This window comes from Moschus berezovskii, chromosome 3 (genome assembly GCF_049115385.1).
Source record: "Moschus berezovskii isolate FMDL1 chromosome 3, NW_MosBer_1.0, whole genome shotgun sequence".
NCBI classification, from domain to species: Eukaryota; Metazoa; Chordata; class Mammalia; order Artiodactyla; family Moschidae; genus Moschus; species Moschus berezovskii.
Window position 1 is genome coordinate 102,731,664 of NC_142462.1, and position 13,792 is coordinate 102,745,455.

Sequence of the window (13,792 nt, forward strand, 5' to 3'; positions counted from 1 at the left end):
TCGTTCACGTATCTATCCTTTTATTAATTAAGCAAATATGTACTAGTCGTTAACTATGTGCCATAGTTACATACATACACGATAAAGACTCGGACCTTACCTTGGAGAACAGAAACCGTCTCTCCTTCGGCGTCCAGACGTCTAACAGAAGTTGCTTCACCTGGCCAAAGAACCAGCGAACTTAGCTGCGCGAGTCGACTGTGCCGCGCGGACTTCTGGGAATCGTAGTCCCCGGGTTCGGACTTCTCATTATGGCGCAGGCGTATTCTGAGTCAGGCGCCTCTGCTCTTAATGCGCATGTCTCAGGAGGCGGTGTGATACAACTGCGCATGTCTAAAGCGTGGGGGTGCGGCCGAAAAGGCGGTGCGCTGCGAAGGCGGGGCTTCGGTGACACCCGGCGATCGCTGAGGATCTCGGCTTGTCTGTGAGGATGGCGGGGAGGGGGAAGCTAATTGCGGTGATCGGAGACGAGGACACTGTGACTGGCTTCCTGCTGGGCGGCATAGGGGAGCTTAACAAGAACCGCCACCCTAATTTCCTGGTGGTGGAGAAGGATACTACCATCAATGAGATCGAAGACACTTTCCGGTAAGGGAGCCCGCGAGGCCTGAACTGGACCCTCTGCTGCCTGGCGGGAGCGCGGGGGGCGGGGGCGGCACTGGGCTTCCAAACCTTGGCTGAAGTGTCAGACCCCGTCCTCGAGGGTCGGGGAAGTCGGTCCACCGACTGGAGAGGAGGCCACTGCGGCCCAAGTTCCCTTTAGGGGCTCGGAGGGACCAGGGCTAGATCGGGTCCACAAAGGCCCCTCTCACATGACCGTGTGTCAGGAAAGAAGGGGAACAGCTCTTGACGGACGGGCCCCGCCCTTTGTTCCAACCTGGCCCGCCAGAGCTGAGTTTCCGGAGTGCCCAGGCCTGGAGACGGCCACTCTCAGCTCCCAGTTCACCGGTAGAGCAGGCCCCGGTCATTGCAAGCGCTGGGCTCTTGTGAGTTGACCCTAAAGGAACCACTTATTCAGTGAACACCTGGGCAGTGGACTCGACTTTCATGTGTTTTCATCTCCCTTAGAAGCTAACAATCATCATGTCAGGTAGGGGTTATTCCCATTTACTGTAAGAAAACTAAAGTTCAGACAGGTTAAAGGCACACACTGAAGTCATACAATTCGGAAAAAGATGGAGCAAAGATTTGAACCCAGTTTCACGTTTTCTGCCTTTCTTAAGCCAGGGCCACTCTGCTCCTTCAGCTCTCAGTCTGCTTTGGAATTTCCCATTGTCCTGAGCTCAGGGGACAGAATGTCAGGACTGTCATACCTTCTACTGACACCTTGTGCTTCAAATCTTCATTTCCTGTCCCAGGTTAAACGCAGTAGCTTCAAGCTGTGGGTGCAGGCATGTCCTTTAATCCAGGAGGTGACCTGGTGACTGGAGTTGAGAGCACCAGCCCCTGTTCTTTCCCACACTCCTTCTCTGGAGCCCCTGTGCCAAGTGCCAGGAACAAACCTCTCCTGCCTGTTTTCCACTAAACAAGCCCAGCCCTGAGCTGCCGGCTGAGACTGGTTCCTATTGCCTGGGGTATGATCAGCCTTGACCCAGGAGGCTGATCTCTAAGCAGTCTGGTAAAGTGACTCAAGTTTTCATGAGAGAAGGACAAATTTTACTTCAAGATCTTTTCAAGTTTCCAATCAAAAGGGACCTCTGAAATCATCAAATCTAACTTGCCTTAGTGTCTGGTAAAGAGTAGCTACTCTGTAAATAGTTTTTTTTTTTTAATAGTAAATAGTTTTTAGTGAGTAAATAAATTAATGAATGTGTGGGTGATCACAAGAAAGTAAGCGCCCAGTGCCAGGTTCTTTCTGTGTGGAAAGTATGATTCCTTCATTACTGATTTTCCTCTTCCTATGCTGTGTTCCTGGTTCAGGCCAAACTTCCTCTCTGATCCACCCCCTGCCCTCATCAGCATAGACCATGAGTGGTCTCAACAGTGCCTTCCCCCCTTAAAATTTTTATGGGGACTTCCCTGGTGGTCCAGTGGTTAAGACTCTATGCTTCTACAGTAGGCTGCACAGATTCGATCCCTGGTTGGGATACTAAGATCCCACGTGCCACATGGTGTGGTTAAAAAAAATTTTTTTGTGTGTATTTAGAAATTTAATCTGTTTCCTTTTGAAAAGTTAACATGTTCATGTGGTTTACAAATTAATATTTAAAAGATCTACACATTGAGAAGTCATACTCTCAACCCCTGACCTTTTCTACTTCATTACTTCCTTCCTTCACCATGTATTTTTTCCCTTATCTTTCTGCTTTTTTCTTTATGCAGATACAAAGAGACTGGCATATATAGTCTTGTCCTCTCCCATTCTTACCTGAAGGCAGCATAAGGAACACACCAGCATGCACCCTCATCTTCATTAGCAGATCATTTGGGAGTCTTCCAGGCGGCAGGGGTGGGGGTGGGGTAGAAGCCATGCCCTTAGCTTTTTGAATGAAATTGACTCTAAACAGAGTGGAGAGTTTAGTGTAGCACCCTTTTCTCTTGTCCACTGCGCTTTCTGGATTAAGCCCATTCTGTCTGTGGCCCAGCCCACCCCAGCAACTCAGAGTGGGCCGCCCTGGACTCCCTTCTCATCTCTCCCTCCAGGCAGTTTCTAAACCGGGATGACATCGGCATCATCCTTATCAACCAGTACATCGCAGAGATGGTACGGCACGCCCTTGACGCCCACCAGCGTTCCATTCCGGCCGTACTGGAGATCCCGTCCAAGGAGCACCCGTATGATGCTGCCAAGGACTCCATCCTGCGCAGGGCCAGGGGCATGTTCACAGCTGAAGACCTGCGCTAGAGGAGTCCCCTCCGCCTTGCGGCCTCTCCCCAGGCTTGCCATCAGCCCTTCTCTAAGATCTTAGCCTCTGAGTTCCAATTCCCTGCCCCTTCCCAGTCCACTGAGAGGCACCAGAGGTGGGGTGCTTCCAGGTTGCCGGGGCTCTGCCATTAGAATAAGGCTGGTTGGGGTACAGGAAACCTGAGTGTCTTCTCTCCACTACCTCTTCCCTGGGCTGGTACACACTGTCATCGTTGATGTTAAATTAAAAAAAGTTCTTGCTTCTCTCCAATCTGAGGCTGGGTGCTGGAAAGGACATGTGTGGAAGGAGGCTCTTGTGGGGGCGATTTAATTAGCAGGGCTGGAAAAGGTTTTGCCAAAGACCCAGGCCTGGAAGAGTTAGACCAGGAAGATTGTGCCAGCCTGGTCTTCTGAATTCAAGGTAACCAGCTCTGGCAGGGAGAAATAGAAGCAGGCTTGTGTCCAGACCCCTGGTACCCCCGCTTGAGTCTGTATTGGCTGGGAGGGGTTGGGACTTCAAGGGATGGAAGCAGGAACCACAGCAAACCTGGAAGCCAGAGATACTTAGCTCAAGTCTGGCAAGAGGTTTGGGGGTCAAGGCTCTTAGCCAGTGGGCCCTGGCCTGAGGCTGCCTCAGCAAGCAAGACAGGTGAAGTGTGCTGAGGGCTTGGCCCTGTGTGAGGTGAGGCATGGTTGCCGAGTGACTGTCCCTGGGCAGCCACCTGCTGTCAAAGGGACTCTGCTTGCTGCGCTCACCCCTTGGCAGCAGGTACCCCGCTCCTGTTCCTTCCTCTGCCACCATGTCTCGGCAACTCAGCATGGACACAGTGCAGCAGAACTTCTGGAAGGAGGAATACCTGAAGGAGAAGATGCTGCGCTGCGAATGGCACCATAAGTACGGGTCCGTGGTGAAGGCCAAGCAGAAGGCCAAGGCTGCAGCCCGCCTGCCCCTCAAGCTGCCAACCCTGCCCCCCAAAGCTCCACTCTCACCCCCGCCCGCCCCCAAAGCAGTTCCTTCCAGGGCCTCCAGCCCCACCCTGGAGGCTCCTATTCAGTCAGAAATGTACCCAGTCCCGCCAGCCACCCGGGCCCTGCTGTACGAAGGCATCTCCCACGACTTCCAGGGCCGCTACCGCTACCTCAGCACCCGAAAACTGGACGTGCCAGAGAAACGCTACCTCTTCCCCATCACCACCAGCTTCACATATGGCTGGCAGCTGGGTGAGCCCCAACCTCACAGACACAGAGAACCTGCCACGAGCCAGGCAGCGCTCTAGCCGCTAGACACATGGACACTCCTTTTGGGGGCGTCCATTCTAGTGGAGAAACATAAGAGCAAGAGAGGATCAAGTTCCAGAATGAAATGGTGTGATGGGCGAGGAGGCAGGGGCGTGTGCTGCTTTAGGATGAATTGTCAGGAAAGGCCTCTCTCAGGACCTAAAGGCGCAGTGAGCTAACGAGGGGGAGGAGTTTGGGTTTTATTTTAAGTTTAAGGGGAAGCCACGGTGAGTTTTAAGCAGGTGAATGATACTGATTTACTAAAAAAAATCACCCTGACTATTCTGGAGGTATTGGCCTTTTCAGGGGTAAGAACAAACTGGCAGATGGTTGAGTTATCCTGGCAAGAAATGATGGGGGTTGGGCTAGAGTGATTAGCAGTTGAGCTGAAATCTATTCTGGATGTGTTTTGGAGGAAGACTCAATGGAACTTACTGGTGGTTTGAAAGACAGGAGAGAATGCAATGGCAACACGCAGGTGTTTGACTGAAGCAGCCACAGCAGGGGAGACTGGGGGTAGGAGAGTGCTGGGGGTGTGAAGGTCAGTGTTGGCTATGTTGTGTTGGAGGTGTTGGTGATTTGGCCCTCTGGAGCGAGGTCAGAGCTGAAGACACAGTTTTGGGGGTCATCAGAATATAGGTGCTCTTTAAAGCGTTGAGAGTGGGTGGGTCACCCAGGTTGCTCCAGAGGCCAGATCACGCAGGGAGAAGGTGCGGGGCGGGGGCGGGGGCGGGGGACACAGTGATGTGTAGCGACATGGTATTGGCAAGAAGCCTGTCCATCTGGATTGATTCATGGTCATCAGCTGGGTGGGAGAGGAGCGAAGGCAATGGTGTAGTTTGAGCTGAAGAATCAAGGTGGGGGACGGAGAATATGCCAGGGAGTGGCATATTCCCCCATGGAGGATGCTGAGGCTGGGGGAGGCGCTGGAACACAGCTGACTGGCATTTGGCCATCACTGCTGATCCAGGGGGGCAGCCAGCCAGCTCCGTTTCCTTGTGACTCCCGCTTCTCAGAAGCATTTCTTTTTATTTCTGCACATTTACAAAGTGGATCCAACACAGGCAGACCCCTAGGACCCGCAGGGCTCCTGTGCTCTGCGGGTTCTTTTCCCAGGAACCCACTCCTGGCCTCTGACATCTTTTCCCAGGCCCCCCAGTGAAGCAAGAACTGGTCTCCTGCAAGATGTGCCGCATTGAATCTTTCTTCCGCAAGAATGGGGCCTTCGCGCTACTGGATCCCCGGGATTTGGCCCTCTGACCTTGAGCAGGGCAGAGGGCTTAGGGGAGGGAAGAAGAAATAACACACCTCTTGGTGGGGCGAAGCTGCATGTGTGTCTGTGTCTGGCTCTCCCAGGCGCTGAGGCTGCGTTCTGGGCCTTTCTGAAACTCCCTCTGACCTGCCGGTTGCACTCTTGCTTTTCCCTTAAACCCCCCTCCCCCCGTCTCTTTAATCATCTCCTTGAGGATTCATCAGAGACTTAGAGGGCCCTCGGAAGGGTGAGCGATGTTCGTTAGGTTCCGCGGCGCCGGGGGGCCACAGTAGCTGCTGGAAGTTCTGGGCGTTCCTGGGGAAAAGAGTGGACTTGCATCCCAGATGTCAGGAAAAAGTGATCGCCATCACCCCACAAGCCTCTCCGGCCGTCCCCTCACCTGGCCCCGAGGGCTCGCAGCCGCCCGGTCCTTTCCCGGTGCGTTTGCTCCAGCTGTTCCCGCAGGGCGCGTCGTCGCCCTGCCGCGTCCTCCTGGGGCGGGACGGAACGCTGAGCGCCCGCGCGCGCCTCCAGGCCCCCGGGCTCAAAGCGGCCAGCAGAGGGCAGCGCCCGGGCCGGCCCGCTCCGCAGGTGCTACCGCGTGCGGGGTACACGCCAGTCAAAGCGATCCAGGTCGCGCCCAGCTCGGCCATCGGCCCCCGCCCCGGCAGGGTCGTTGTGGCCCCACCGCCTTCTCCTGGGGGTCTTGCCTGTAGTGGGAGCTGAGCTGGGCTCAGTGGGGGTCCCAGGGGGTGCACCCGGCAGTGGCGGTTCTTGGCGATGCGGAGGCGCTCCAGGACCTGCAGGAGGCGACTGTCAGCGGCCCAGCGGCCGCCCCTCAGGGCCCAGCCCGCCCGGCCCGGCCCGGCCGCGCACCCGGAGCCGCTGCTGCTCGCGGTCGCGCTGCCGCCGGCGCCTGGCCTCGCGGTTCAGCTCCAGCAACCGCTGCAGAGCCGACGCCTGCTGCGCGGCGCTCACGCCCGTCGACGCCCGGTCTCTGCTCGGGGCCTCGGGCCACGCGGTCTTCGACGTTCTGGGGGCCTCCGCAACACGCCTCGGTCTCCCGAAGGCGCCCGGAAGCCCCGTGGAGCCGCCCAGCTCCTGCTCCGCGGGGCCAGGGCTTCCTCCTGGGCCCTGAAGCGAGTGCGGATCGCGCAGCGGGCCCAGGTGCCCTGGGAGAGCAGCGGGGCGCTCCCACTGCCCGGAACCCCCAGTGCATGGGGCCGCTAGCATCACCGCTCCTGGGCCTGGGAGCAGTGGCCGGGTCCCAGCGAGCGGAAGCGGAGCCCGCAACCCTTCCCGGAGGGGCCCCTGCGCTCCCAGGGCCAGTGTGCTGTCTCCTCTCAGGCCATCGGTCTTAGCCTGCATCAGCTGGGTGGTCCCTCCCCGGGGCCCCGGGCCCTCCCTTCTCCCAGGCTGCCTCATCCGTTCCCCCAGGGACCTGCAGAAGTCCCCTGGGGAGCCGCCTTTCTCCCGGGGCCCCTCTCCCCAAGCCGCCTCCCAGGCTGGTGGGATACAGTCTCTGCCCTCGGAAGATTGGAGGATCTTCTCTCCCGAACCCCGAGGAGAATCTGCACTCGGCTCGGGGAAGGCCTCCTTTCTCCCGCATTTGAGGCGACTTTCGCTTTGACCTTGAGGTGCCCCTTGGTGCTCACCCTGGAGGTACCCCCATCTTTGGCCTTGAGAGACCTCTTCCATCAGAGCCTGAGTGGCCTCCCCGCTCGGACCCTGGTTTGTCTCCTCTCTCTCTCTCTGACCCTGAGGGTCCCCCTCTCTCTGACTGTGAAGAATCTCGATCCTTAGCAGTTGCTTCTGTTCTGCTCTGTCCTGACCCAGGCTCCGGCCCAGCCCCTCCAGGGTATCTTGGGGTTCTGGCAGGCCTGGGGAGGGGAAGCCTGGGGGCCCTGAGGCTCCCTGAACCAGCTTTTTCTCCTGTAGGCTTCCGGATGATAGTTGATGGTGCCTCTGGGGCGTGGGCTCCACTTGGCTCCCCTCTTGCCTCTGGGCCAGGTCCTAGGAAGGAAGAACACTTTGTCCCAGGTTTGGGAGGGAATCCTCTCTCCAGGACCACTTCCCCCAGGCGAGCCTGGAGACCCCAGGGCCCCAGTGGGCCTTTCTTCCATTAGGCCCCCGGCCTTACTCCTGACTTTGTGAAGCCCATGTTGTGCTGTGCTGCACTGTGCTTGGTCCCTCAGTCACGTCTGACTCTGCAACCTCATGGACTATAGCCTGGGAAGCCCCCAAACCCATGTTATGTAGTTCAAAAGGTGCTTCAGCGACGGCCCCTTCTTCCACCTGGCTGTGGGCTTCCCACCCCAGCAGTCTCCTCCCAGGCAGACCCCACCTCTGCTATCCCCCATCTGAGAGGGGTCTTGCCCAGGAAACTTCCACCCTTTCACCTTGAACTCTGAGTTTCCTGGTTCTCCAGGGCTACTGCTGGTGGTGAGGTTCAGCTCTTGGAAGCAACCTGAGGGAGAAAGATGGATATCTGCTCATGTCCCAGCCCCTCACACACACACCCCTGAACTGGAACCAGGAAGCCCAGGGAGTCCCCAGCAGGTGAGGGGACTGAATCGAGTGGTGGTGGTAGGGTACCCTGAGGGCTGGTGTTGGAACTTCCAGGCCTTCGCAGCTCACCATTCCACCTTTCTTTACACAGCCTGCTATGTGTCTGCTTGTCAGGTTAGCCTACCAACAGCTGACCCCGTCTTCCTCATCCTCCCAGCCAAGGACCACCTCGGAGGAGCCTATACACCGTCTTCCTCAAAACTGCCAGAGGCAGCCCAGGAGCAGGAAGGGACTGTCTGCCAGGGTCACCAGTCCCTCTTAAGGACACCCCTACCTTGTTCTTGTGTCAAAGACACAAAGTCCTGTCCAGCCCCACAATAGGCGCCTGACTTTTCTATTATTAAGGATAATCCTCTTTCGCTCTTTCTTGGTTTCTGGACGGCAGAATCAAATGAAATTCAAGAAGTGGAATTTTAGGCCAGAGGCTAGTCTAAAAACTGCAAGTCTTTATAATTAACAAAAGGAATCTAAAAAAAGAGATGAAATGTCGCTGCTCCTTTGCAGCTGCGGAGGAAGGAGCATTGCTTTGCATTCATAAAACCACTTAAAAGAACCTGATTTCATAAGGTCTTAAATTGAGAACTCTCACAAGAAATGCCATCTTTATGCAACATGGATGTGTGAATATTCATAACAGTAACGAAATGGGAATGTTCTCTGTGAAAACAAATCTGTCTTTGGAAGAGTTTTGAACAAAGACATCTGGTAAGAGTCCCAAGCCTTCAGAAATTATTGCCGTGAACTGTGAAAATAACCTCCAACCCTGTCCCTCTGTAATTCTGATCTGTTGTCTACTCGATCATTTATTTCACTGGTTATAATGCTGTAATAGATATCTTCCACTGACGTAGTCCCAAGAGATAATATACTTGTAAAATTTATGTCAATCAGAAAATAATCATTTGTACTTTCCTCCTCTTGCCCATACACGATGTCACAATTAAAAAGCTTGTGACTTTGCTAGGCTTATTATTGAACCAATCATTTGAGAGCCTGTTTCACTTAAATGAACAGGCCCAGGGCTCACAGCATCCATCCTGATGAATTCTAATCACCTGCTTATTGTCACACTCTCTCACTAGGCTGTGATCTCCTCAGAGATGAGGACAAGTGACTGGCCAAGTCTCTTTTGTGCCCTGTATCTCCCCAGTGCCTGGCATGAGGGTGGCAACTTGGCAGCTTGGAGCTGCCATTCCATTCCGTCCCTGCTGGAAGGCAGGAAGGACAGACAGCCATTCCCAGCACTCTCTCCTCTGAGCCCCAGCTTAGCTTCAGGATCCTCCTGGACACAGTGCCTGAGATGGCTGGCACCAATCAGGTGGAATTGGCATAGAAAAGGAAACCTGGGGCTTCCCAGGTGGCTCAGTGGTAAAGAATCCTCCTGCCAAGGCAGGAGACACAGGTTCAATCCCTGAACTGGGAAGATCCCACAGGCGGTAGAGCAACCAAGCCTGTGCGCCACCACTATTGAGCCTGTGCTCTAGAGCCTGGGAGCAGCAAGTGCGGAGCCCAAGTGCCACAACCAATGAAGCCTGTGCTCTGAAACAAGAGAAGCCTCTGCAATGAGAAGCCTGAACCATAGCTAGAGAGTAACCTCTGCTTGCTGCAACTAGAGAAAAGCCTATGCAGCAAGGAAGACCCAGCACAGCCAAACATACACACATAAATAAAATTATTTTTTAAAAAAGAAAACCTACTTTTTGTCCCTGGTTGCCCTGATACCCCCACCAAAAGGTATGAGAGGAAGAATAGGTGAGGATGAACCAGAATCCCAGGATTTGGGGTGATGGCTTCCCAGCTTGTCCCAACCTCAGCTCACAGCATCTATTTCACTGAATTCAACCCAGGGGCTTCTGTTCTCCTGGCTGCCAACCCCTCCTGTCAAAGTACCAGATGTGGGCCTTTCTGCAGGCAAGCCAGGGCTCTCCTGCCTTGGTTCCGCATCCAGGCTGGCTTCCCTCAGATCCAGGACTGATGGCGGGTCTGCTGCCCACCCCCTGCAGGAGTGCAAGGACTGCCTCAGGCACACCTCTTGCTTCTGCATTCTGCTGTGTGGGGGGTGGGGCGGCATAGGACTCCCCACTCACAGCAGGCTGCAGGAGTCTTCCCACCCCATCACCCAAACTCAGTCCATGGCAGCCTCCCCTCCCTCTCCTCTGCACCCACCACTGGATGCTAGGAGCTGGAACTTGAGGTTATCCCTCCCAGGGACTGTAGGGCAACCATGTGGGTTCAGCTGAGTAAAAGCCCCAGGAGGATTTAGGGGCATGAGGAGGGTTCACTGGGCAGGGCTCTGGAGGGCGACAGGGCAAAGGGTCCCAGGTTTGGTCACTTTGTATGGCAACATGGAGTAGACGGAATTCCATGGAGACTTACCCCTCCAGGAGCTGATGGTTCTGGCTCAGGGAGTCCTCAGTCTGGGGTGGTGGGCACAGCCTGGAATTCTGGAAGGATTGGGGGGTGCCCTAGCCCACACGGCATCATCCCCCAGTGTGGTAGGCGGCCTCTAAAACAGCCCCCAGGGATCTATCTCCTGGCTTCCGTGCCCTTGTGTGACCCCTCCCCTTTCCCTCCAAGTCAAGGAGCTTGGAGACAGATCCCTCCTACCCACTCCAGCCTTCAGATGAGACTGCAGCCCTGGCCAAAAATGTTGGCTGGACACTTCCTCAGTAGTTATGACTAACAGCTACTCCTGCTGCAGCTACTAACCTGCCCAAAGGGCCTCAGGCAGCAGGGTGCTGAGCCAGGACTGGGATGCACATCCTAGTTCCAGTCACCACAGCACCATCCTTCCTGGGGTGGTAGGCCAGGGGGAGGGCCACCAGAGGGACCTGGGGCTCGGGCTACTCGGAGTCCCATCTCAGGGGCACCCTGGGCATCAGCGCCTCTGTCTTCTGGGCCCCATCAGCCCTGCTTTCCTTTCTCACTGCAGCCATGGCTAAAGGCGTGGTGTCACCATGCAGTTGATTGGACTAGGACAGTTCATTATGGAACAGTAACAGGCTGGAACGGTCCTGTATGTCCAGCAGGGTGCTAAACCCTCTACACAGATGAGTTCACGGGCCTCCCAGCAGCCCTCTAAAAAGGGCTCTTATCTTCCCCATCCTGTAGCTGAGGAAGGAAACCAGCTTCTAGTCCACAGAAAGCATCAGAGCAGAGATTTGAACCCAGATCTGTCTCTAAAGCCCATGTTCCTCCCACTTCTCGACCACTGCGAGTGCCCCAGTGCCTCACTGACCCCCCCAGCTCTCAGCTGAGCCCCAGCTCACCCGACTTGACAGCCGCTCAGAGTTGTCATCTGTCCTGCTGTGGGACTTGCTGCGCTGGTTCTGTGCGTGCTGGATTTGGGCCCTCAGACCACAGAACTGGGCCCAGGGTGGCCAGAAGAGGCCCAGCCCCGCCCCGGTCAGCAGCTCCAAATCCCACAGAAGCTGCAGGAAGGTGGGTTGCCGGGATGTGAGGGGGCACTCGCCCTGCCCTCTGCCGCATCTCCTGGCCAGCCGGCCCCTACCTGCTCCTGGGCCCGCCGGCTCCGCTCCATCTGCAGTAGCACAGTGGGCAGTTCCAGGACTGAGGGGCAAGTTTGGCCCTCTTGCACCTGGGGAGGCAATGTGGAATCAGACCCCACGGAGACCTGCCCTCTCAGAGACGGTGCCCTGTGGCCCTCACCTGCCGCAGGGCAGCCCGGAGCTGGTCTAGGCCTGCAGGGCACCGGAAGAGGTGCTGGTACAGGGTCAAGGCCTGCTTGGGGCTACAAGGGAGCCCTAGGTCACCCAGGGTGGCTGCCTGCTCCATGGAATTGGGGGCCTGGGAGGGTGTCCCCCCACTCCACTCCCTGCTGCTCCTGGAGAAGAGAAGGACCAGGAGCTGGGGACGGGGGCAAGAAGAAGACAAAGGATCCTGAGCTCAGTAACGCAGGGCCCTGACATCTGAGCCAGGCCTGGGCCTCAGCCAAGTCTCACAGAGACGCTGGCCTGACTTGGATCCAGGTTTCTTGGTCACGTGGGTGGCAGTGTGGGGTGAGGACTGTGATCCTGACAGAGAGAGGTGCATGCAGGTGCTCGTTTGCAGCCCCGCATGAACACCTGCTTTGTGTATACAGTTGACGCTTAAACAACACAGGGGTTAGGGGCCCCGGACCCTTGCTGAAGTCAAAAATCCATATATAACTTACAATCCGCCCTCTATAGCTGAGGATTCAACCTATTGGGGACGGTGTAGTACTGTAGTATTTACTACTGAAAAAAATTGTGAGTATACGTGTGTCTGTGTAGTTCAAACTCATGTTGTTCAAATGTCAACTATATATATGGAGTCCCAAGAGGCACGAGTAAGAGTCATATACTGGGTAGTTGTCTACGAGGGGCACTGAGGGAAAACGGTTAGCTATGTCATCTTTGATCAGAAGGGTGATCAGCACAGCGAAAGCCCCAGTGGCCATTGGTCCCCACAGGCTGTGTTAGTCAACAGGACCATTTACTTTTTAGGACACCTAGACATGGACCCTGCAAGTGGACAGCTTGTGCCAGGAGGGGTGGCAGAAGAGACTAAAAAGGCTCTTACAAACATGGCTGAAATTCTGAAAGCAGCAGGCTGCAACTTCACAAATGTGGTAAAAACAACTGTTTTGCTGGCTGACATAAATGACTTCAATACTGTCAATGACATTGACAAACAATATTTCCAGAGTAGCTTTCCTGCGTGAGTTGCTTACCAGGTTGCTGCTTTGCCCAAAGGAGACTGTGTTGAGATCAAAGCAATAGCTGTGCAAGGACCTCTCACAATAGCATGACTCTAAGTGGGCCCAGTGTTCTTTAGTCTGGAATTTTAATAATATTTTTTAACTAATAGCTTAATCTTTGTTGGAAAGTGTAAGGTTGAAATACTATGAAAATACCATATAATACCATCTAATAAGGAGAAGTGAACATGAATTGAAGATTAATGATGAATCTAGTTACCAATATTATAAATTACACTTCTATAACACTTGTATTGCTTGGTGTGGGAAAAGAGACATGCCTTACTTAGAAAAATAAAAGTAGAAGGAAATAACATGTAGGAAAGATGAGTTACTATTCCTGAGAAATAAGAATGAGCACACCTAATTCAATTAAACTCTTAATTTAATGATGTGAAGTATTTTGTTATGTCAAATATGTGATTCTGCTTTTACTTGAGTAAAATTAAAGTTTGAATGGTAGAGGTAAAGAAGAAGAAACTGGATCAAATTTTATAGAGATAATATTTTTCTAATGGAAATAAAGTAGCTTGTAGATTAAAAAAAAACAAACTGTATATATGAAGCTTGTAACTATATTATAGATGTGATATATACCCAATACTTGGCCACCTGATGTGGAGAGCTCATTGGAAAAGACCCTGATGCTGGGAAAGATTGAAGGCAGGAGGAGAAGGAGACAACAGAAGATGAGACGGTTGGACAGCATCACCAACTCGATGGACACAAGTTTGAGCAAACTCTGGGAGATGGTGAAGGATAGGGAAGCCTTGTGTACTGTGGTCCATGGGGTCACAAAGAGTCAGACGCGACTTAGCCACTGAACAACAACATGCCCAAACAGGCAGCAGCTCCCAACAGCTTACTGTATGCCAGGACACAAGATACTGCTGTGGACGTGTAATCCTTCCCTGAAGCAACTCTATGAAGTAAGTGGAATCATGTTCATCCCCATTTCACCGATGAGACGATCAGGCCCCAGAGAGTAAGCTGCCCTCACTAACACAGGGCACTGTCTCCCTCATCTGGAGACACACAGCCCAAGAAACAGGCTCCAGGAAAACGTGGTCCCAAATGTGAACTGTAACACACTTCCCTAGTGCTTGCT

The 13,792-nt window shown here is 54.2% G+C and overlaps 3 protein-coding genes and 1 pseudogene across 3 annotated transcripts; 3 read left to right on the top strand and 1 right to left on the bottom strand.

Moving 5' to 3' along the window:
* The first annotated feature begins 359 nt into the window (after window positions 1-359).
* Window positions 360-3,116, top strand: ATP6V1F (ATPase H+ transporting V1 subunit F). The gene is made up of 2 exons (XM_055421237.2): window positions 360-588; window positions 2,644-3,116. Exons 1-2 carry the CDS (start codon window positions 431-433, stop codon window positions 2,843-2,845), a joined length of 360 nt encoding a protein of 119 aa, XP_055277212.1. The 5' UTR covers window positions 360-430; the 3' UTR covers window positions 2,846-3,116.
* A 135-nt stretch (window positions 3,117-3,251) lies between these two features.
* SPMIP1 (sperm microtubule inner protein 1) lies at window positions 3,252-5,821 on the top strand. Its single transcript, XM_055421236.2, has 2 exons — window positions 3,252-4,066; window positions 5,274-5,821. The coding sequence occupies exons 1-2, from the start codon at window positions 3,646-3,648 to the stop codon at window positions 5,381-5,383; spliced, it is 531 nt and encodes a 176-aa protein (XP_055277211.2). The 5' UTR covers window positions 3,252-3,645; the 3' UTR covers window positions 5,384-5,821.
* LOC129551976 (uncharacterized) lies at window positions 5,685-11,738 on the bottom strand. Its single transcript, XM_088831848.1, is given in 5 exon segments — window positions 5,685-6,199; window positions 6,201-7,388; window positions 11,213-11,374; window positions 11,455-11,541; window positions 11,613-11,738. Coding segments are annotated over 5 exon segments (2,040 nt in total). The 3' UTR covers window positions 5,685-5,722.
* A 593-nt stretch (window positions 11,739-12,331) lies between these two features.
* LOC148778385 (2-iminobutanoate/2-iminopropanoate deaminase pseudogene) lies at window positions 12,332-12,735 on the top strand (annotated as a pseudogene).
* The last annotated feature ends 1,057 nt before the right edge of the window (window positions 12,736-13,792 follow it).

What these genes read in the sequence shown, in the direction of transcription:
- ATP6V1F (XM_055421237.2), top strand. Translation starts at nt 431, where the DNA reads ATGGCGGGGAGGGGGAAGCTAATTGCGGTGATCGGAGACGAGGACACT. An exon ending in GAGATCGAAGACACTTTCCG is followed by an intron (nt 589 to 2,643) that starts GTAAGGGAGCCC and finishes CTCTCCCTCCAG; the next exon opens with GCAGTTTCTAAACCGGGATG.
- SPMIP1 (XM_055421236.2), top strand. Translation starts at nt 3,646, where the DNA reads ATGTCTCGGCAACTCAGCATGGACACAGTGCAGCAGAACTTCTGGAAG. An exon ending in CACATATGGCTGGCAGCTGG is followed by an intron (nt 4,067 to 5,273) that starts GTGAGCCCCAAC and finishes ATCTTTTCCCAG; the next exon opens with GCCCCCCAGTGAAGCAAGAA.